Source organism: Notamacropus eugenii, chromosome 2 (assembly GCF_028372415.1).
Source record: "Notamacropus eugenii isolate mMacEug1 chromosome 2, mMacEug1.pri_v2, whole genome shotgun sequence".
Classification (NCBI taxonomy): Eukaryota; Metazoa; Chordata; class Mammalia; order Diprotodontia; family Macropodidae; genus Notamacropus; species Notamacropus eugenii.
Window position 1 is genome coordinate 22917953 of NC_092873.1, and position 24534 is coordinate 22942486.

Consider the following 24534-nt stretch of genomic DNA (forward strand, 5'->3'; position numbering starts at 1 on the left):
AGATGAAGGAGGCCTCTAGAGTCCCTCTGTCTCTCCCACACCCATCTGTTAGAAACAGGCAGTGATGGGCCCTTGTACTATATATCTACATGTCTGTCATTCTCTTTGGAATCATCCGTGACTAAACAATTTCTATTCTAAAAATGGAAGAGTTCCTCCTCTGACATGTAGGACCAGCAAAGCACCACACTGAATCTTGGCTGTGATTTTCAGCTCTGTAGACAAGGAACCTGGGAACTGGCTTCCCCATGCCAAGGGCAAAATGATTCTGGTCTCACTGGGGATCTGGATTTGGACTCTGTCACTCTCAAGGGAGTTCAAGACTTTGTGGCTTCCACTTCCAGGAGCACTGAGGCCTCAAAGAACTCCAGACCCTGTTGTCAAGGAGGCAGAGGCATAACTATGGGGACCCCCCCCCCTCCAATTAAGGTGTGTTGGACTACACATTGACTCTAGCACCTGAGAGACACTTCCATGGGCATTGTGGGTCTGTGAGCAGATGAATAAACTGTGTTAACAGATTGAAGGGAGACAGCACCACATACACATTCTCTCTCTCTCTCTCTCTCTCTCTCTCTCTCTCTCTCTCTCTCTCTCTCTCTCACACACACACACACACACACACACACATACACACACACACACACAGTTTCTGGACTGATCTCTAAGAAAAGTTGGGCAGGGAGAGGGCACAGAAGGAAGGTTCATAACGAAGCCAAGGCAGAGACAGACAGGCCTGATGCAGTGGTAATAATGCCTGCATGCTCTGCCCCTGTCCCTCTTTCCACTAAAACACAGCCCACGTGTGGCCTTTCCCTTGAATAAAGTCGAATCCATTTTGCCAGGCTAGGCTTTCCAAGGAAAGTCCACAAGTTGGTCAGAGACGTGAAGGCTTGGAAGGGAACTGATGAGCAGCTGCTCCCATAGGTCAGGAAGCAGAGGAGGTGGGAGCTGAGGGGTCCCCCACTTGACCTAGGAGGTCTCCTTCCCGGAGGCATGCCCCTCTGAGCCCCACAAAGCCTCTCTAATTCCCAGTCTGTGGGCAGCCAGGAGCCATTCCCCAGTACCTCAACTTGAGGCTGGGTGCCTCCATGAGGCCGAGAACAGCTGCCATGCTCACACATGACAACAGCCTGCGGGCCTCAGTCACAGGCACTGCTTTAAAGGAAGGAGGGGAAGGCAGCAGCCCCATGCAAAGCCATATTGTGCAGAGAAGATCACTGAGCAAGAATTCCCCCAGTAAGGCCCCCGAATGCCTAGGACTTGTGTGCTGGCAGCCTCGGAACAGTTGTCTAGCAACCAAGTGCCTTAGAAGAAGCCAGGCCGACATTTAGGTTTGGACAGCCTCTCTCCCGCAGGCAGGCAGGCATGCACACACACACATACACACACGTGAATACATCCTGGTCCCCCAGGTGGCCTTACCTTTAGCCCCTCGCAGCACGAAGCCAAAGCCTTCATTGTCTTTCTTTTGCAGGACCACTGTCTTCTCCTCGATAATGCAGTCACTGTAGAGAGAATTCCGGGGATAGCGCCCATTATTATAGCCCACCATCATCACGGCAGCCGCTGCTCCTCCGCCAGGCAGGTTCATCGTCATAGCCCCCAAATCACACCAGACTGAAGAATCTGAGAAACATGGGCCAACCAGAGCAGCAGAGGCCGGTGGTAGTGGTACGGACAGCGAAAAGCAGCGGGGGCAAGCTGAGCGCTGAATGAGAGCATGACACAATGGGAGTTCAAGGGAGAACAGAGAGAGCTCTGGAGCCGTGCATGGGGGGGTGCATTCCCGGAGAAAGGCTGAACGGAGAGGCGATCATGTCAGCCGGGGGCTGGCTTGCACTCGCCAACGAGGGAACTAAGTGGGCTGGCCGAGCTTCCTCATTCCCAAGCCCCCTTGGTGTGGCTGAGCCTGCTGCATCTTCCGGGGAAGCCCGCGGGAAGCCAAGCCAGAGCGAGATAAGGCAGCATCTTCGAGAGCTCGCCGATCTGCTCTGCCCCCTGCATGAGCTGGCTGAAGGCACAAGCGAGTCACAGAGCTGTACGTCGCCCCCAGAGCCCCCTCTCAATCGAACTGCATGCTGGCTGCTGCAAGAAGAGCCCCCCTCCCACCCCCGATCAGCTGACGAGCCGACAATGGGCACGGCGGGCAGCTGCCTTGGCGTCATCCGCCACAAACCTCCCCGGCATCAAGAATCTGCATAATTGAAATAGTAACGAGCAGGAGCATCAGTCAAACAGCAGTGGAGAGGCTGGGGCTTCCCGAGAATGCAGTCATGATCCTGGCAGCTTCTGCCTGGGTGCAGGGAGCTACAGCGAGCAAAAACAAGCCAGGGAGAAGTGATGAGACGTGGAGAGACACCCCAAAGACCATGCGATGGCCGGGAATCTTTTCTCCCCACCCCCAGTTATCAAGAACTCAGGACAAGACTGCAGGGAATGGGGAGGCACCATTTACCCCCTCTCCCAATGAAAATTCCTAACCTTCTCGGCCTCAGTTCGTCTGAGTTATTTTGTTAAACTCTCTTCTCTCTCTCTCTCTCTCTCTCTCTCTCTCTCTCTCTCTCTCTCTCTCTCTCTTTCTCTCCCCCTCCCTCCCTCACACACGCGCACACACCCCTTCAGCTCCCTTGCTCTAGCCTTTCAGAAGCTCCAATCCCTTTGACTTAGGGGAGAAGAAGCATGTGTCCACAAGACTCTGCTCAGACGTACTCTCCAGAGAGTTAAGAAGTTGAGTCCAGACGTAGAGGGCATCATGGAATGGCCAAAGTCAAGGGTCTCAGTAGAAATGCTGATGCTCTTGTCCATGGCCAGTGGGAGCAAGGGTGAAATTAATGACGTCTGCAATCCACAATGACCAAGGGTCTTGGGGGCAGATGGGAATATGCCATTCTCCCTCCTTCCTTCCCCTCTTATCTTTGCTGAGCAAAAGCCAGCTTAGAACAGCGCCAAGAATTCAATGAGGCTACTGTGCATGAGGTCTGATTGAGAATAGAAGGGAAGCCCTGGGGGTCTTCATGGGTGGGACTGGCTGGCAAGTCTGCTGACATTAAGCTAGCCTTCATGGAATGGAACACATAGCCAGTAAGCATCAGAGGCAAGATCTGAACCTAGATCTCCTTTACTCAAGTATACTAAGGAGGAAATCTCAGGGTAAACGGAAAACATGGAATTTAAGAAGTTTGTGAAAGAAACACAGTTTCTCTGGTGTCTGGGTTTCATCACTTATGGAAAGGAAATAAGATGGTCAGACTGTTTACTGATGAGAGAAGGGAAGCCTTGCCCAGAGCTTATTCTCAGAACCTAGTGTCCATCCTGACTCTGCTGTTTTCCTCAGCCAGTGGTCCAGAATAATCCCTCCCCCCAGTCACTCTTCCCTCAAACAAAGGCAGAAAGAAAGACCCTCCCCTGCACTGAGGCATTTATAACAGGAAGGTTTGGAGGACTCAGTGCTAAAGTCCCTCAGGGAATGACCAGTGGGCTGGCTCAGTTTTCACCAGCTTCAATGTCTGAAGGGACCTTAGACCATCTAGCCTTATTACAGGCCCTCCTGGAATTGGAAATACCTGGACTTCAAATTCACTTCTGATACTCTCACTATGTGGCCTCAGACAAGTCAGCTAACCTCTGTATGCCACAATTCCTCCATTTCAATGTCATGTCATTGCCTTGGACAAGTAACTTCTTTCTTTTCAGAACCAGAAAACCTCAGACTTGGAAGGGCCCTCAGGGGCCATCTAAGTGCAACCCACACCTGAACACGGAATCCTCTCTAAAATGAAAACACATTCCCAGTATACTCTAGTATGGGAGATAAGATGTAGATGCATAAATAAAATACGTCAGGATATAATTAGCACAAAAAAAAGAGTATAATTAGTGCATGAATGGAGAATGAAGTGTTATGAGATCACATGAGGGAGAAATTATTTCCAGCTTTTTTCTGGAAGCAGGGAAGAGATGTTTTCAGGAGAGTCTTTATGGAAGTGGTATTTGAGCTGGGACCTGAGAGACAGTAGAATGTCAAGGGGCAGAGACCGTGTAGGAAAGGGCACAGGGGAGAGGAGAGAGCCAGTTTCTGGGGAGTTGAGGGAGATATGGAACCCATCAAGAGTTTTTTAAACATTAACACACAGAACACTCTGTAGGAAAGGCAGATGCTGTTGGTAATGGGGATGGCCATAGTTGGGGTTGGGGGTGGGATGCTTCTCCATTTATACAGAAGAGAAAATTCAGGTCTAGGGATCTTACTTGTCTTGCCCAAGAATACACAAGGAGGAAGCACCAGAGGCAGGATTCTCGAACCCATGCCCTTTAACCCCATGAGCCAATCATCCTTGGGTGTTGTCTTTGAACTTTCCAACTTCGCTGGCCTCTTCATTCTCTAAAGTCTCACTTCTTTGCCATGGCAGTCTCTTTGTTTTCTTTCTACTTCTCTAACATTGCCTCCTCCAGTCCCTTACTCACCTATGACCCCCTAAATGTAACAACACTCTCCTTCTCGATGGCCATAGCTGCTCCCTTTAACCATCACCTCAATTTTCAGGTGCCTCACCCACCTGAAGAGCCAGTCCCCAAATTCTAGCTCCACAGTTCCCTTGCTTTTTGCCACTCATCCCTAGGATGCACTCCTGCAATCCCCAACATCTGGCCTCAAGTGCCAGTCTCTCCCCACATCTAATCAGATGCCCAGTGCTGTTGTCTCTTACTTCCCAACAGCTCAGTTCAGGTTCTCACCACCTACCACCCAAACCCAATGCAGTAGGAGTTCTCAAATTCTTCTTTCCATGTCTCACCTCTGCTCCCTCTAACCCAGCCTCCTCACCAACGCAAATAGAATAGAAATCATTGCTCATCTTGGGACTGTTCCCTGCTCAGAAGGCTTCAATGGCTCCCTACTGCTTACAGAAAAAAGTACAGATAACTTATCCTGGTACTCACGAAGTTTCATGAAAAGACTGAAATCTACAGGGTTCCCCCAAACAGAAAGTAAGATCATAAAAGTGCTTAGTAATGCCGATTGAAAAAATAAAGGAGTCAGTGATTTGTATTCAAAAGGACTGGGTTCAAATCCTGACCTTGCTAGGGTATGACCTCTCTGGTCAATCCTTTGGGCCTCAGTTGTCTCATTGATAAAAAGTGGAGGCTGAACAAGATGACCTCTGTGGGTCTCTCTAAATCTGTGATTGCCCCTGTCCTACCGTATCTCCCAATAAGCCCTCTCTCACCAAAGCACATTGGTACAAGGCAGTAGAAAAAGTCATGGCCCTGAGGATCCAGGTTCAAGTCTTACAGCTTACTGTCTTCATAGCCTTTGTCTTCAGCTCCCTCATCTGCAAAATTAAGGCATTGGCTAAGGTGGTATTTGAGCCCCACCTTTAGCTCTCAGTTTATGGTCCCGAGATTTCCCGCCCCATGCCCTCTGCTCTATCCATGCTAGATTTGAGCACCCACAAGTCATTCTCCCACTCTGTATCTTTACTCATTCTGTGGCCTCTATGGGAATACAAGTGAATGCAGGAAAATGGATGTGGACACATTTTCACCATACTGTGGGATTCAAGGGAGTGGGTTTGAGAAAAGCCAGCAAAATGGTAGGCACTGCTGTTGGCCATGACCCTATCCATGAATACCTGGAGGGAGCTAGAAGGAATGGAGCTGCTTCACTGAATGGGTGGCAAGCACTGAGAGAAGCAGAGCCAGGCTAGTCCTTGAGGTCCCTTCTCCTGGGATGAATCAATTCCCCGAATCAATTTCTGCAATTAAAGACAGGTGAGCAAGAACTTTCTCAAACCAGCACAAATTTGCTCTGGTTGCCAAGAGCCCACACTGAGCTTGGTCTGAAGACCCAGGCCCAGTCTGGGAAGCATTTTTTCCCTGGGCTGGATGGGGGAAGGCTCTTCCAGCACCTCAGGGAGCAAGCTTTGAAACAGAGGAGAATCAGAGATGCTCGTTTCCAGCTTTGCTTTTTCTGCTGGCTTTACAAACCTGAAAACCACAAAGCACTGATTCACATCACAAAAGGTTGAAAGAATTAGAGGCAGTTATGTGGTTCTTGGCTTAATGTTGGATGAAATGCTTGAATGGAGCCTGAGAACCAGGAGCCCTCTGAACCCTAGCCACATGGCAAATCCTTCCTGATCAATGAAAGCAGAGAGGGAGAGCACAGTTTGGTTTTGGAGAGGCCTAGGGTGTCTGCACACCAATTCTAACCCTAAATGAGGATGTGTGTGTGTATATGTGTGTATGTTGCACATTTTTCTAGCAGGGTGTATGTGTGTGTGGCATTTGCACACTGCTGTAGCACAGTATATACATTTGTGACATTTGCACACTTTTCTAGCATGGTGAGTACGTGAACGCATTTGCACCTGAGAAATCCTTTTCTTCTTACATCCCTAGCTGCCCTTGCCCATCCATACCCCAGAATGGTAGATGCTTCAAGGTAGGGTTCCCATCCAAAGTCATTAAATGCTCACTCAAGCCACTGATTATGCAAAGAAGGTAACTGAGGCCCAGAGAGGTTGATGATGCAATCAGTGACAGAACCTGACCTCCAATCCAGCCCTTTCCCTAGGACATATGCTACATACTCTAGTCATGGAGAGAGTTCATTGGACTTGGAATCATGAAGACCTGGGTTCATATTTACTAGTGCCTCAGTTAATTCCTCAGTAAAATGGTAATAATAATTCCTATAGTTCACCTTACAAGGTGGCTAGAAGCATCAAGTTAAGTCATGTCTGTGGAGGATTTTACAAACTGCAAAGCATGCTATAAATGCTAGGGATGATCATTGCTCTTCCTATGCTGTATTACTGATGTTAGTGGTGGTGTTGGTGGTGTTAGTGGTGGCATTAGCGGTGGTGGCGGTGTTGGTGGTGGTGTTATTGGTGGCATTAGTGGTGGTGGCGGCAGTGGTATTAGTGGTGGCATTAGTGGTGGTGGTGGCAGTGGTGTTAGTGGTGGCATTAGTGGTGGTGGCGGCAGTGGTGTTAGTGGTGGCATTAGTGGTGGTGGCGGCAGTGGTGTTAGTGGTGGTGGCGGCAGTGGTGTTAGTGGTGGTGGTGGCAGTGGTAGTTCTTAGTGGTGGTGGTGGTGGTGGTGTTAGTGGTGGCATTAGTGGTGGTGGTGGCAGTGGTGTTAGTGGTGTTAGTGGTGGCATTAGTGGTGGTGGCGGCAGTGGTGTTAGTGGTCTTGGTGGTGGTGCTGGTGGTTCATACCTATTATTTCCTTGGAATAGATAAGTCCTGCTGTAGACCCTTCCTCTACTGATGATGATCAGCTACTTCTCTGTCAGATCTGGCCTTAGGGAAATCCTTGGGTGCCTGGGGAGCTAAGTGTCTATCCCAAGGTCATTTACCAGGGAGTCAGAAACAGCACTTGGAACTAGATCTTTCTGATTCCCCCACTGCCCCTGATGGGTGACTGCTCCTCCTCATTATGCATTAATAGGCTGTACCCTCCTGAAGAGCAGGGCCTCTTTCACACCTCTCTGCATCCCCAGCACTTAGGTAAGTATCTGGGCACCTGGCAGGGGGGAGAGGGGCACTGCTGCCTGTGGGAACTGGCTTAGTTAGGGGGGCAGTGAGTTAGCCTTTGTTTGTCTCAAGCAAGCCTGGAGGCTAAGTCATTGATGGGTCATTTGGGTCGGTGGAGGGAAAAGATGCTCATCCTTTACATCTTTGTTATTTTTATGAGCAGAAGTCCCAAAAAATGACCCGTGGGCCTCACTGGGGACTTGGCTGGATAAGGAGCACCAACTGAATTCAGAGACTGGCTATTTATTCTCCCAGGTTTCTTGACTAAGGGGCAGAAGCACCACCAACCTGAAGATGTCACTGTATTATCCCACTCTCGGGATGCTTGGGATCCTGTGCCAACACTTGAGAGGCAATATGGCAAAATGCCATGTTGGCTTTTGGAGTCAGGAAGCCCTGGATCGAAATCACACCTCTGATACCCATTGGCGGTTTGACCCAGGACTTGCTGTACCTAGGTTTCCTCATCCACATAATGAGAAGGTTGAACTCAATGGCCTTTAAGGTCCTGGACAGCTCTAAATTTATCATTTTCTGATGCTTTGCTTTGAGTCAGGGTCAGAGAATGAAAGTGAGAGGTCTCAGAGAGAGGAGGGAAGGCAGGGGGTCTGCTGGTGATGAAGCTTCCAAATAATGATCTCAACTTTAAAGGATGAGACAGAGGAAATCCAGGCTGCTATGAGTTGATGTGTTTCCTCCTCTTTCAAATGAGGGGATTGCATTAGATGAGAGGCAATATGGTGCAAAGGACAGTGTAAAGGTCTGGGAATCGGGAAATGCTGGGTCTGAATGCTGGCTCAGGCACTTACTAGCTGAGAGACTGTGAGCAAATCAAAATCACCTCAACTCCCCGGACCTCACCCTAAGTTTTCTCCTTGACAAATGAGGGGTATTAAACTAGATGGTCTTCTTGAATTCCTTCTGGCTTTAGATCAAATTCTCAGGTCCTGGGACTGCAGAGAAATCAAGCAACACAGGCGGCAAAGCTCTGCTCCACACATATGTGTCTCAGCACAGGCTGAGTTAATACAACTGCCCTAGGTCCCTTTCTCCCCACCAGGCCCTCGAGCCAAGCACTGAAGGCTGCTTCTCCACTCCACTCCACTCCAGCGTGGGCTGCTGCCTACCCTCCAAACCATGTGGCAAGGACCTGGAGGCTGGCTGGTGCCCATCCTGCCAGCTGGTGTTTAGGATTCATCAGTCACTGAACAAGTTCCTCTGGCAGCATCTCCTGATCCTGGAGGAGGTGAAAATAGAGGGCCACAGGAAATCAGGCCGTCCCTGGCAGGAAGAGGATGGACCCCGAGGTGGGTCTGGCTTCCCCATTGCTCATGGCATTTCAACTTGTACTGTGAGGCCCGTTTGGGCAGAGCAGATGGTGACAACCAGGGATGGAGGAGTCTCTGTGGAGATGGTGACCCTGGCATCTGACACATTGAGGGTTTTTCCTCTTTTTAAATTGGACAAAAGTCTCAATGACTAACTGAAGGACAGGGGCATCTTGGGACCATTCAAAATCTACTTATGATCTGAGTACTTAACACTCAGATGTTTCCATCCCTCCCGAGGGGGACAATATGACATTAACAAATCTGCAAGCCCATTGAAACATAGGCCATGTACTGAAAGACTTAACCAGACAATAGCAATTTTTTGAAAATGAAATGTGATGAGAAGTAAAAGTTGCCTCTGAAAAACAGAATGTCCATGAGCATTGTTTTATAGTCTGCATCAGAAAGAGACCTCTGATCGATAACAATAAGTGACAGAGTAAGAAGGCCTGAGTTCTAATCTGTTTCAGACACTTATTTAGCTGTGTGAAACTGGGCTAGCCACTTATCTATCACCTCAGTTTCTTCATCTATAAATGGGGATAATAATGGCATTAGATTCTAAGATACACATATGTAAAGTACTTCGCTAATCTTAAAGTACCAGGTAAGTGCTAGTGATTATCATTAAGGTTATTATATGGATATTCTCTCAAGTACTCTAACTTGATCTATTCAATTTCCATGACATACTCCTCCATCCCATCTCAGCTACACACAGAGGTAGTCATCCCCTCGATCTTGCCACCACCCACAAATGTTCCATTTCCATGTTCATGAACTCTGAGATCCCTTTATCTGATCATAATATTTTCTTATTCCATTTTCCCCTCTACCTTAGGGCCCTTAACCTTGTTCTTTAATTTTAGCGGGGTCTCAAACTTTGCCCTCCAATACTGTTCCATCAGTTGACCCTGGTTGCACTTGCCTTCCTTGCCCAATTTCCTTTGTGAATCCGTCATCCCCTTGTCCAGTCACCAAACCTGGATTGCTTTCCCCCATCTACTTCCTTTTCTACTAATCTTGTGCTGCTGTCTAGAGCTTGAGAAACACACTCTCACACACTCATGTGAACTAAACTCAACTGGGCTGTCCTAGAAGCAAGGCAGTCTCCCACTCTGACTCTCTATAGTACTTACCACAGAGGCTCTTCCCAACTTTCTGGTCCAAATATCCAGCCTTAATCTCTTTCCTGAATGCCAGTCTTGCACCTCCAGCTGACTCCTACACATTTTGAACTGGCTATAGGTATTTCAAACTCCACACATCTAAAACCAAACTCCTCCTTATCCCCACACTCTACCTCCTTCTCCCATTCCACCCTCCTCCTGCTCACCTGGCTTGTAGTCTCACTGTTGTCCCTGCCTCCTCATTCACATTCCACATGCCTAATCAGGCACCAAATCTCCTTTCTGGGATTTTCCTAGGGTCTCTTATATACAACATGGTCACTATGCATCAGCATCCCAGCCCCAAGTCTCTCTCCAGTTCACTCCATCCTCCGTAGCTGCCCAAGTGTTATCCTTAAAGTGCAGGTCTGACCATATCATTCATCCCCCATGCCCCTCAATAGACTTCTCTGACTCCCCATTGCCTCCAGGTTCAGAAACAAAGTCTTTTGACATTTCTGACTCTTTCCAAGCTGGCCCTTTCTTGCCATTTCTGTCTTTTTACACTCTATTCTTCTCCATTTACTCTACATGGCAGCTAGGTGGTGCTGGACAGAGCACCCAGCCTACAGTCAGGGAAAACTAAGTTCAAATCTGGCCTCAGACACTTAGTAGTTGTGTGACCCTGGGCAAGTCACTTCACCCTGTTTGCCTCAGTTTCCTCATCAGTCAAATGAGCTGGAGAAGGAAATGGCAAAACACTCCAGTATCTTTCCCAAGGAAACCTCTTCACAGAGTCTCCCCATTGGACTATGAGCTCTTTGAGGTCATGGGATGGTTTTTGCCTTTTTTTTTTATACACAGGGCTAGGCACACAGTAGGTGCTTAATAGCTGGCTGATTCATATAAAATACCTGAACAACCATCCTTCATACAATATATCCTACAATGGGTCACAGCTGGACTTTCCTGGGAGATCGCCAATGATGGGGAAAGTTCCATCCCTCCTTCCCCAGGCAGCCCATTCTACTGAGCCAGCTCTCATTGTGAGGAAGGTTTTTCTGATACCTAATCTAAATCTGTCTTTTTGTTCTACCCTTCTGCCCCAATGCTCCTGGCTTTCCCCCCTAGGGTCTCACAAGACAAAGTTGATCCCTCTTCCACAGGACAGGACAGGAGAGCCCTTTAGCTACTTGAAGACACCTCTCATGTGCCCCTAAACAATTATTAGCATTTAAACTGGTATTATTGCACTTAAAATCTTCCTTTTTTCCCCTTTTCTCTGAAAGAAGAAGGGAAGTTGTATGTGTTTTAACAGCTCACTAAGTTGCTAAATACTTATCTTACTAAATGGCTGTCTTTTTTGTATCCTGTTTAAAAGTGAAAATACTGCTTCTTATAGTATATTCTGGATAGTTTAGCCTCACTTTACCCTATCCCTCCATCCTAGACTCCTTTCCTGCCTTCCTCTACCCCCTACCCCCAGAGAGCCAAGTATCACATAATATCCACAAGAACCTATATTTTTAAGTGTTTACTATAATCTAGGTACTGTAGACTGTGCCAGGGATATGTTCTAATTATCAGCAAGCTCTTCCTTTATAACAGCGCCAAAGTGACCTCTTTTTAATCTCCCATCCCCCCATCTCTCCCCCACCCTTACTATTCCTTGTACTGCCCTCTGGTACCAAGCAGAACAAGCTTCATCCCCAATTCTATACACAAATCTGCACCATCTGCATAGAGGTGATCAATCAATCAACCATTCAATCAGCCCAGACAACAACAGCCATCCTCACTAGGCCCAGATCATATGTCATTAGCACTTTTGGAGTAGCCAGCATAATACCTGGTACACAGTAAGTGCTTACTAGATGTGTCTATCAAATCCTACATGTGATCTCATGTCATTCACATAAAAACCTTATGAAGAAAGTGGACAAGTGTTAGGACCCCTTCTTTACCTAAGAAGTGAAGTACACAGGGCTAAGAACTGGACCTGTAGTGTCCTCTGTCTGAGGAATTCCTGGGAGAGAAAACTCTTTCTACTAGTGAAGAATGGCATTTTCTCTACAACTCAGTCTTAGAGGACTGAGAATCAAATGACTTGCTGTGATTTCTCTGCCTCATATGTGTCAGAGAATGGATTTGACTCCAGTCTTTCCTGCCTTCAAGGGCAGTTTTTTCCCACTTTGCCATCTACTTCCACTCAAGGTCTGTGGAACAGAAATGCTGATCCAGCCTTTGCTGAGCCTGAGGAAGCATAACTGGTCACCTAGCCAGGAGAAAACACTCACTAAAACCCAGGAAAAAAATTCTGGAGCAGTGGGCAGCTGAGAGCCTCAGTGGGTTCTTTGTAGAGATGTGAAGAATAATGAGTAAGGCCTGAAGAAAGGCTCAGTATTTTGTAATTAAGAAATAATTGTTTACTTCTGAGAAAAGTTTCATTCAAGTGGTGGTGGTGGTGGGTCCAAGGCCAGAATGCCAGTGGCTGAGAAATAAGGAGCATGAAGGAAGTTGAGAGAGTGAGTAGACATGAGTTCTTCTAAAAGCTTAGCAGGGAAGTGGAGGAGATAGGGGATGGGTGTCAATGAAAGGCTTTCCCCTTTGTTTTAAGGATAGACAAGACCTTTAGAAGAAAGAGGAGAAATTAGTAGAGATAAAAATGTTAAAAGTGAAAGGGAAGGAATGAATGAAGTAGGAATGAATGAAGTGGCAAAGCCCAGGGAAAGGGAAGGATGGAAGAAAGATGCTCAAGAGCAGAGAGAGGAGGAGAGAAAGGGAGTGGTGAGAGGAGGGAGGGAGGGAGAGAGAGGGGGGGGGAGAGGGGGAGAGGGGGAGAGGGGGAGAGAGAGAGAGAGAGAGAGAGAGAGAGAGAGAGAGAGAGAGAGAGAGAGAGAGAGAGAGAGAGAGAGAGAGAGAGAGAGAAGAGAGGCTGCAGGCTGCTTTGGGAGAGTGGGATTGAAGTCGGGGATTTAAAATCCCAGGAGGATAAGTAAGGGTGGGGAGAGGATTCAAGTTTGAGAATTATTAGGGCAAAGATGGATAATAGAAGGACAAGGGGCTGAAATGTCTGACAACAGGGTCAGTTGTAAGGAGGTAGAAGACTAAAACGTCTATGAGGAATGGGGGGCATAAGGCTAGAAGAGGGGTGTGATTTCTAATGACAAGGAGCTCAGGCTTTTGGTGGGGCTGCTCAGATAATATTCCTGCTGTAGGGATGTCCCCTGACCCCTCTGCAAATCTCTGTAAAAATAGAGCAAAAAAAAGCTTACAGGAGCAACACATTTCCTGGCATGGTGGGACTGGATATGAGACAGATCATGGAGCTCCCAGGAAGGCTCCATCCATGAGGAATGTCTCAAGAGAATCACTATCAGAGAATTGGTGTCTCACCTCTTAAATCCCCTCTGTTAGGCAGAAGATAGGTGGTGGCCAGTCTTGGGGAATGGGAGAAAACAGCCACCACCTTCATTGCTCTGCCACCACTGGATTCAGCAGTTGGATAGCACCTGGGATCCTATTAGAGCTAAGGAGGAGGTGGGAAACTATTAGAAAGAGGTACCTCTAGGGAAAAGACAAGCAGTGGCTGTCCTAGAAATTTCCCAACAGATGGAAATGAGAAAGGAAGGCAGCAAGACATCCACAGAGCCAGGGAGCACCACAGGAGCCCTGAGTGACCTTGGCAGGTATTCCCTCCGCTGCTTGTCGGTGACAAGCTTGACTGCTTGGCTGCTTCTGAGATGACTAAGCTGGGTCTCTGCTCAGCATCAAGTCAATAGTCTTGCTAGAGGACAGCCCAGGTGGGCCTGGAGGTGGGGGAATCTATGTAAATGCTAGCTATTATTATTACCACTGCTATTGTAATCAGTTAGCTTATTCTGAGATTTTATATGGGTTTTAGAGAGAAATGATCTAAAGAAAAATGGTGAGCCTGCTGTTCTTTTAAAAACTGAATGCTTGGTGGCTTTTCACGCAGGAGGATAAATTTTTTTGTAACTGAATTAATATGGGATGTAAGCTCCTTTTTGGTAAACTCCCTGAAAGCACCTCTAGTTCAGGACACCCCCATTCATAGACAGGATGAAAGGAATGATGCCTCCCTTGTCCTGTTACCGGAGGATTTGATGTCCTCCATTAGGAGTCTACACTTTGAAACCTTTGGATTTCAGGTAGTTCAGAGATTCTGAGCATTAGTATGACAACATCTGTTTTTAAACAGTCATTCTTAAATCAGTAGGGATATTTCAGTTATATCTAGGGGTTTGTGGGCAAAACTCCATCCATAATGACATCTAGCTGGCAGTTCAATGTCTGCCAATTTCTCAAGGATAATTTGGGGTCTTCATTTGTAGTAGGGGGTGTTGTCAATCCTTGGTTTGTAAAGGAAAATGAGCTCTGAGTAGGTCATTCTGGCCACCTGATTGTTTCTCTTCAAGGATCTGGTGGACAGTAATTTTTTTCAGCTTGCAGCAATAGACGGCAAACCTTCTACCACTTCATTATATAATCATCATTCTTGAGAAATACGTGCTGGCTCCAGTAATTTCTAGTGACAATGAACTGATCCTTCACCAGTCTCATAAAACCCATTTCTTTCAGCAAACCTGCAGGACTTAACCATTTGTCCCCGGCTTCTTTGTCACCATCTTGTTGGCTGAGTTCATGGGGATGTCACCAATGGAGGGCCCTTTAATTCCATTCTTGGACTTTAGCCATTATATGGGCTCCATCCTGACAAAAACCCCATTTGATTACATTCCAGAAATCTAGTGGTACTATTATGTGCCTTTACTACTTCTCTGTGAAATGAGATCTGTTTATTCCAAGGACCTTTCTAAAAATTTTGAAGATATTTAACAGGTACTCTGTACTCTGAGACTATTTGACACCACCATCATCATCAACATCGTCACTGGTCTCTGGACAAGGCTCCAGGAGCCAGAGGCTCATCCCCTAGTCACCCAAGCAAAGGCATTCTGCATGGGATATCTATTTTAATTTGGTTCCCCACCACCAGTGGTGAGTGAGCAGTAATCATTCACTTGGGGAATTAAACCCAAAGCTCTTTGCTGATTCTTAATCTCAGCTGCCAGGCATATTTCTGGAAAGCTCTTCTTGGAGCAGTCTTCTATTCTGGGACAGTGAGGGGATGATGAATGAGGGTAATTCCCTCACAAATTATAAGGCTGGCATCTGAGAAGGGGCTTAGGCTGAAGAGGACAGGAAGGGCAATATAACTTCCCTGGAAATGAATCAGATGGGCTTTCAACATGAAAGCTCCCCACCTCCCAATTCTAACCAGATCTTGAAGCTTGTTTTTCTGGGGTCAGCAGTAGAAAGCACTCCTCCTCCCTCCACCCTGGGATTCCTTCCAACTGTTTTTCCCCTTTCCTTTTACTTCTATGATAAGAAACAGACAGATTCCTTAATAGAAACAAATAACACATGGAAAGACCTTGATTCAAACAAAATTATCTAATTACTTTGGAATCAATCATCCAAGATGACTTCAGATTTTACTCCAACCTGCCCATGACCTGCTAGGTCACAGGCACCATGCAAAGCCAGGGCAAGACCTACATGTAAAGTGGGGCCAATCACCTAGGTGAATTCCAGGATACATAAAAAGGCTGTATTTTAGAAACATGGATACAAATGGTGTTGATTTTCCATGACAGTGTAACAAAAACAACAGATGAGACGGTGCTCTAGCGATGTGAGGTTTGCAGAACCCTGTAAACCTCATCTCAATTAGACTTTCTAATAACCCTGTGAGTGAGGTACTGCAGTTACTTTCTCTGTTTTGCTGATATTAATAATAATGATAGGTATTTGTGCTCCCAGCATTGCATCATCTGAGAATTTGACAAGCATACCACTGATCTTCTACTGAAGTCATTAATAAAAAAGTGAAGAAATGTTGCGCCAAACACAGATCCCAGGGCCAATCCATTGCAGACTTCTTTCCAAATGTGATAAAGTCCAGGGGCCCTTAGACTCTCTCTATGGGCCCTCTTGCCTTTAAGATTCTAAGAATCCTTTGAAATCTCTGGCAGAAGGCTCAGCCAGGATGGGCTAAGTGCTTCAAGGACAGAAAGCTATGACTGATTCTTAAGCCAATGAAGAGACTCAGCCTGATGGGACTTTAAGCTAGGAAGACCTGAGTACAAATCCTGCCTCAGACACTGTATGTCCTAGCTGTATGAGCCAGCTGTGTGATCGCTCAAACTACCTGGGCCTTATGGACCTGACAGCTGTTAGGAACAAACCTAGAAGCTTATTAGAAGGCCAAGTCAGGAACCCTGGCCTCTGAAGAGAGATACTTAATTTGGACAACTCTACCTTGTGGGGCTCTGAGGCTGAGACTTCCAGGGCAGTGGAGGAGACAAAGGATGATGCATGATTAGAAAGTAGGGAGATTCTCCCAATGCAGCTCTGAAACCTCAACTAGAAAAGAGATGGGGTGGGCATGGGAGCTGTATGCTATATATCTGACAGCTCTGCAATGAGGAAACACAGAGAAATGAAATGGTTCTTGGCCTCCAAGAGCTTATCTTTTAACATGAGCAGAGAGAGAAAACAGACACAGATCTCGGAAATTCAGCACATACATGAAGTCATTTTTAAGAGGGGACAAACTAGGAACTGGGGGATCAAGGAACACTTCCTGTAGGAGGGGAGCTTTGAGTATAGCTGGGGATCTGAGAGGGAGACACAAGGAAGGGAGGTCAGGGAGAACAGACTATGCACACACCTGGAGGTGGGGGTAGAGTACTCTGTGGGGAACAATGGGCAGGATACTTTGACTGGAATAAATAATTTGTGACATGGAAAGGTCACTAGAGCAAGGCTATGATAGACTTTGAAGGCTAAACAGAGGATTTTTTTTATTCTAGAGACAGCAGGCAGCCAATGGAAGCTCTCAGGCAGGGTAATAATGTGGTGATTCTGTGCTTTAGGAATCTCAATCTGGCAGCTCTGTGTGTGGGGGGGGGTGGATCAGAAAAGGGGAGAGAGTGGAGGCAGGGAAACCAATTAGGAGACTATTGGAATAGTCCAGGTGAAGGATGAGGAGGGTCCAACCTCAGGAGTTAGCTCCGTGAGCACAGACAAGGGCATCACTTACCAAAGTAGGTCATGGAGTGGGGGTGGGAGGGGAGAGTGGACTACATGACTGTTGGACTCCTTCTGACTCTCAAATTCTCTGATTCTGGTTGTAAGAGACATTGTAGGGAGGGAATCTGCAGGGAATGGTAACTGATGGACAAGGGAGAAAGAGGAGTCGATAGCAAATTGTAGGGCTGGAAGGGACCTCAGGGGCCATCTACTCCAAAGCCCTTTTGTTACAGGGGAGGAAATGGGCCCAGGGCGGTTGGGTGACTCGACCAAGGTCACAGGAATCTTTTAGAAACCTAGTACTATGGTTCTGAGTTTGCCTTCTTTCCAGTGTTTCCACACTGCTGGATCTGGAGATATTTCTTCCACTGCAGGGCTGCAGTGACCCCTATTGCGAAAGGATGGTATAGTATCTGAGTAGAATGGGCTTGAGTTTCTCTTAGCTACTAGCCCTCACTCCCTTCTCTGGGCCAATGGTCCAGGAAGAGGAAAGACACTACTCCTTTCTCTCTAGCCCATTCCAAGCCAAGGATTACCTTGGTTTCTCTTTCCATCTTAGGACCTCACTTGAAACAGCTTTCAGGTCAGGTAGTTGGATGAATAGTTGGATGAATAGGCCTTTACAGGCCACAGAAAGGAACTCTTCCAGCGGGCACGGAAGGCAGAAAGGAAGACGACGGAGGTGGCCGCGGCGGAGGAGGGCGGGGGAGCGGAGGGTCCGGCATTGTGCCTTTGACCAGATCGGGAGGCCGCACGGGCAGCTGAGCTGACCAGCTGGGGTGAGTATTTCAGAAATAATCAGTGAACCTGTTGCAACACCATGCTGGCAGCAAGGTTTGTGTGTCTCCGGACCCTAACCCTACCTTCCAGGACTCTCCACCCAGCACTCACAAAGACCTCTCCTGTTCTGAGGAATTCCATTCTGAAGACAAACCAATGGCTCTTGCAATCCAACAGGGGCTTTGCCACCAAATCAAGAATTGGAGTCCGACGTGGAAAAACCGGCCAAGAACTTAAGGAAGCAGCATTTGAACCATCAGCAGAAAGAATATTTAAAATTGATCAGATGGGAAGATGGTTTGTTGCTGGAGGAGCTACTATTGGACTTGGAGCACTCTGCTTCTATGGCTTGGGAATGTCAAATGAAATTGGGGCTATTGAAAAAGCAGTAATTTGGCCACAGTATGTGAAGGATAGAATTCATGCCACCTATATGTATTTCGCAGGGAGTGTTGGTTTAACAGCATTGTCTGCTTTAGCAGTTAGCCGATCACCTGCTTTAATGACCTTTATGATGAAAGGCTCTTGGTTGACAATTGGAGCAACTTTTGCAGCCATGATTGGAGCTGGAATGTTGGTTCGGTCAATATCATATGAACGGAGCCCAGGCCTAAAACATCTTGCTTGGATGTTCCATTCTGGTGTCATGGGTACAGTGGTGGCCCCTCTGACTTTGTTGGGTGGCCCTCTGATCCTCAAAGCTTTCTGGTATACAGCAGGCATTGTGGGTGGACTCTCTACTGTAGCCATGTGTGCTCCAAGTGAAAAATTTCTAAACATGGGAGCACCACTGGGAGTGGGCCTGGGTGTTGTTTTTGTTTCTTCTTTGGGATCTATGTTTCTACCACCTACCACTGCACTTGGTGCTGGTCTTTATTCTGTGGCAATGTATGGTGGATTAGTTCTTTTTAGCATGTTCCTTCTACATGATACCCAAAAAGTCATCAAGCGTGCAGAAATAATGCCCATGTATGGCACAGAAAGATATGACCCCATTAACTCCATGATGGGAATCTACATGGATACACTAAATATCTTTATGCGAGTAGCCACCATGCTAGCAACTGGGAGCAACAGGAAGAAATGAACTGATTGCATTTTGAACCTTCCAGACTTCGTCAAATATTCTTGCTTGTGTTCTTGGTGTGTATACTTATTAAATCATTTCTTCTATGAGCAAAAAAAAAAAAAAGAAAGAAAGAAAGAAAGAAACTCTTCCAATGATAGGCAAGGTGAATTTTGTGGAAATTTTACCAGTGGAGATGCCTCTACTGAGCTGAGGAGGTGAAGAATCCTTTGTAAAACACAGAGAACCAGCCCCCTTTGCTCTCTCCCCTCCCCAGTCACTGCCATGGATTCTCATGTTGTGTCCTGGCTCAGGCCTGGATGCCCTCTTTCCCAGCATTCTTGGGGCATGATGCTGGAGACTGCTCGTATGGGTCCCAGGCCCTGGTCTCCAGCTTTTTCTCCTGTCACTCCTGCTCGAACATAGTCAGTCTCTGTGGGATGCCCACTAGCCTGCACACAACAGATACTTAAAGGGAATGCTTCATCTGCATAGGAATTCCTCCTCTCATGCAGATAGAAACTCATCTCTGGTCAAGACTTGGAGAGTTGAAGGGATAGGGCCAGAAGTGGATCTCAACCCAGATCTCCTGGGACTCCAAGGCCACATTTTCTCATACTAATTTCTAGTTTAATTCTTTGGCTAGATGTCTGAGCAAGGCACTTTCCTTACCAACATGGGATCTGATCTCGATTTCTGTGGTGCCTACTGATAACAGTAGGGATGAAACAAGACCCCTTCAACCTCAACTAATAAAAAGCACCTTCCCAGCCCTGTAGAATTCCTTGGTGGAGCTTCACAGATGTCTCCCAAGGGGGTACAGGCAAGTTCGTTAGCCTTGATCAGGAGTTGTCAGATTGGGGTCAGGGGACCTCTCCAAGATGACTCAGGCCATGACAGCTGAGCTGGCCCATCTTACTGCTAGGTTCAGACATGGAGTTATAGCCTGTAGTTATTGTCTGCTTGTTTCTGAATCACTCTCTCTATCTTAGACCAAGGGATTTGTAATACTAAGAGTTGAGTTCAAATCCTGGTTCTGTAGCGGGAGAGAGTATTGGATCTGGAATCAGGAGGCCCCTGGATCAAATCCTACATCTGACCCACTAGCTAAGGGATCCTGTGCAAATCACTTCCCTCAGTCTCATTATCTGTAAAGTGGGGAGATAATTATGGCCACCACACCTTCCCTGACAAGGGTATTGTGAAACTGGTCAATTTACCCAATCCCATCACAAACTTTATGGAACCACATGGATGTCACTTTATCCTCCTCTTTGATCACTCTTATCTAGATGACACTATTTAAGTCACAACATCTCTGTGTTTTCCTGTGTGCAAAAAGCTGGTGGGATCAAATGAAATCTTAGCTCCTTCTTCTTCTAAACTCTATAGCCTATCAATTCTTTTATCCAATTGGTGCTTTCCTAAACTGATTTGGTCATAGGCTTTGCAATGTGAAGGTGGAGCCCTCGAATTCACATCCTAAGGGAAGGAAATACCCTGCAGAAAGTTTGGTGAAAAACAAAACCCAGTCTACTTTCATCTGGCAGAATTGTTCCATGCACAAGGAATTTTAAATATTTACCCTACTGGTATTTAATGGAACTGTTTTCTAGCACTTTCTTCTAAGGGGCCCATTTCAGACCAGGGTCCTAGGGAGCCCTGGGGGAGACAGGTTGCTCCAATCTCTGGCCTGAAAGGAGAAATCCAAACATTGCTGATGGAGTTCAACTTTGGCAAAATGTTCAGGATTATTAACTTAAGTGATCCATTTGGAATGACTTCTAAAGATGTTGCTGAGAGCCCCAGGATTTGTGAGTTCTCCCGTAACTCATCTGCTACCTTCCCCACTTTCAAGATGGAAGGCTGGATGTCTGGGTCTGAAGTTATGGCTCTCCACCTCTGCCCATTTCTTCCATTTCCATTAAGAGCCTTCCAGAAGAGCACGTGGAATGTCAGGAAATAAGAAAAGTTTCCTCTGGTCAAGGGGCCAACAATTCCAGCTCAAACCGTAAAGGGCACATGCCATAATGCAGGGCAGAGGCACTGGGACCTTAATTGATCAGATGAGATATTGAGACCATTTTGGAAAGACAGATTTAGAACGGAGCATGCTGGGATTGACCCAGCCACAGAAGACGAATGTGACATCTTCCCTAGTTTACATACAATTGATCTGACATTTTCAAGTCATCACATTTTCCCCCAGTGGCTAAATCAGGAAAGCAAGTTCTCCTTGCTTCCCCAAGTCCTCCCCCCTCTCTTCCTTCCCCATCTACAATGTCCTGTTTTTCATATGAACTTTCAGGAATCAAGCAGCCTCCATAACTTCTGTATCAGGGAGGTCTGAGCTCAAGCCACCTTAGACACTATCTAGCTGTAGGACCCTGGGAAAGTCACTGAACCTGTCTGCCTCAGTTTTCTCACCTGCAGAATGGGGATCATAATACCATCTACTTCCCAGGGCAGTTGTGAGGTTCAAATGAGCTAATATGTAATTAACACTTTCCACACCTTCAAGTGCTTTATAAAGGAAAGCTATGAGGTCGTAGAAGAAAGGCAAATGACCAGACTATGGCCCAGTGATGGGAGTTTGACTGCAGTCCTACTTTTAGGGACTCAGGTCATAGACACCACGACTCAGTCCTTTGCAACAATGACCTTAAGACCCTGCAGTGTGGGCTAGTACCAGGGGACCCTTCCTGCAGGTGCTCATTATGTGGCTGGCAAATGTCAAAGGTAATTATGTGCACAAGATAGTACCTTTAAAAGAGCAGAAGGGACTCATGGGTTTTGGAATGGTTTTCAACAATGAAGCTTTTCTACTTAATTTCAGCAGCCAGGGAATCCAGCCTCTTCTGGTATGTGTGTAAAATGAATAATAATAAAAGAGGAGGTATAGACAACTCGAAATGGGGAAGGGCACTGGGGAAGAGGAAGCATTTGAGTCAAGTCATGAAAGAAAATAAGGATTGTAAATGGGCTGTGAATTGAAAATGGGTAGAGAGCCAAGTCTGGAGTCAAGAAGACCTGAGTTCAAATCTGACCTCAGACACTTCCTAGCTGTGTGACCCTGGACAAGTCATTTTACCCTGTTTGCCTCAGTTTTCTCATCTATAAAAAGAGCTGGAGAAGAAAATGGCAAATCCCTCCAGTATCTTTGCCAAGAAAACCCCAAATGGGATTGCCAAGAGTCTGAAATGACTGAACAAGCAAAAGGGCTGTATATTTTAGACATGAGGGACAGCTTACAAAAGGCCCAGAGATGAGAGACAGAATATCAGATTCCGGGGATAGGTCATTTCAGCTGAAATAGAGCAAGCCTGAGGGGAAGGATGTGAACAAAGTCCAGAAAGGTGGGAAGCAGCCAGAATGTGGATGATGTTACAAGACAGGCTGGGGAGCTTGTAGCATTTTGTCATAGGGGCAGTAGGGAGCCAATGAAGATTCTGGACTGGAGAACAAAATGGTCAAACCAATCTTTTAGGAATATTCTTTTGGCAGCTCTAGGCTTCTGTGGTAGCCTTTTCATTTTAAGAGAAAGTGCGGAAGGTCTCTAGCAGGTTAGGTAGAGCCCCTGTGGTGAATTCATGGGAGAATACAGACAAAGAATTACACACAGGCATATGCAAAGATCAAGGGACAAAAGGGTTGGCATCCCCTGGGGCAAGCCTCACCCCTGGACTTCCTCCTCCTCAGAAGATGGTCCCACAGGATGGGCTGGTGCGGGAAGACGAAGGGGAAAGGAACACACGTTTTAAAATTACCTACTATGTGTCAGGCACTGGGGCTGCACGCTGTAAAATGTCATCTTATTTGATCCTCAAAACAATACTGGGAGGTAGGTGCTATCAGTAGCCATATTTTATAGTTGAGAAAACTGAGGCAGAGATTTAATGACTTGCCTGGGGTCACACAGCTAGTAGGTGTCTGAAGATGGAATTTGAATTTAGGTCTTCCTGACTCAAGGTCCAGTGTTCTATCCTCTGAGTCACCTCTAGGTGCATTATGGGTTGGGATCTTCTCCATCAGAAGCAACATCCAAACTGATGAGAAGACAGATCCATTTGAGTTTTGAGCATTTAAGATGGTAGTCATTAGACTAAAGAGAAGTGAGAATGGTAACAGGTTGCTCCACGAGGTGGAGAGGACAAAGCCATATGGAGAGAGTGAAGAGGAAGAGGTGGGAATTGACAAGCTGGGGCAACTGAGGGTGGGCAGGCAAGGGTGGATGAGGAGTTCAAGGTGACTCCAAGGCCCTGGAGGAGATGAGGAAATCACAATAGGAGAGTCATGATAAACAACAGCAGGGAACCACTCCATAAGGCAATGCAAAGTGAACACAACCTTTGATGCTCCTTTCAGACACGGGGCTCCTTCTCTATGAGATGCTGTTTAGCAGACCTGCTTTTGACCATGAGCCATTATGCTTATCACAAAACAGCTACCACAGGAAACACAACAAAATAATTCTGGAAATTGCTGGTAGGTGTTTCCTCAGCGGCTCCAGCTAACAAGAGGCCTCCCTTTGCCACATCCATTTTTCCGAAGACATGACTGGGATCTGCTGCCCCCATCTAGTGGCAGACCCTGTAATTGTGAGTCTTGTGCCAGTTTTCTTCGTTGGTTGAGATGGAAGCCTGAAGGGAGCTCTGAGGCCCAAGCCTAACTCTGCTACTCAGCCAGGTGACAGAAGGAAAGGCCCCTTCTCTTCTCTGAGTCTCAATTCCACCCTCAGAAAGCAGGGCAGGGTGATTGGACGAGATCATCGCTTAGATTTTGTTCACCTCAGACATTCTAGTATTTCATGACTTTGGCCAATAAGAGGAGGCCTCACTCCAGGATACAGGAGCATTGGTCAGTTCTGGCTGGACATGATGCCGTTTGCTACTGCTCATATACTCTCGAGATCGTTCTCCACCAGGATGCTCATTTTCTTGAGTTTCAATTAAATCTACAGGTGAAACCTTGTGAGTTAGTATATTTGTCCTGAATGACGATGACCCAGGGAAGAGGACAGCTCTTTGCTCCCATTTGTGAGGGAGGAAATGCACTTGGACCTGGCCTGGCCTGTGGAAGCCAAACTAGCTCTTTTCTTTAGACACTGAGTTTTTCACTCAGGAAAACAACAGCAGGCTGAGTAAAGTGGTGTGTGTTTCCAGTTGCATACCACTCCTCTAGGGAAGAGGAATCATCTGTTCTTGTCTACCCTTTCTGCTTGAATTGGACTCTGCTTTCCCAAGATAGTGAAATAGAGTTGTTAATTCAATGTGTTAGTTAAGCCTCTTAAGACACGAGTCAACTCATCTTGCTGGGTTACAGATGTTCAGACATTCCAAAGACTTAATTCCCAAGCCTGCTTCTTGTGTAAGACAGTTTTTAAGAATCCTTAATTGTTCTCAATACCATTTTTATAATGATTTTTAAGTTTCTAATTAAGAGTTAGCTCCCGATCAGAGGGTTGGGCTTGTGTCCTCTCATTCTCCTCATTTTAGGGTCGTGCAGTCCCACTTTAGCAGCCAGGCATGGCCAAAATGGCAGTGGATTCAAGCAGAGGACATGGCAGAAACCCTGCATCTGGGACTTTG

General features: G+C 46.7%; 1 protein-coding gene and 1 pseudogene across 10 annotated transcripts in view; one reads left to right on the plus strand and one right to left on the minus strand.

Annotated features, from left to right (window-relative positions):
• Window positions 1–24534, minus strand: part of SHANK2 (SH3 and multiple ankyrin repeat domains 2) — a 709321-nt gene that overhangs the window by 247788 nt on the left and 436999 nt on the right. For all 10 annotated transcript variants that reach the window (XM_072639430.1, XM_072639427.1, XM_072639424.1 and 7 more), the window contains one exon: window positions 1426–1508. In XM_072639430.1, coding sequence (XP_072495531.1) covers window positions 1426–1508 — 83 coding nt within the window. The remainder of the gene's footprint in view (window positions 1–1425; window positions 1509–24534) is intronic.
• On the plus strand, window positions 17825–19092 carry LOC140524703 (growth hormone-inducible transmembrane protein pseudogene; annotated as a pseudogene).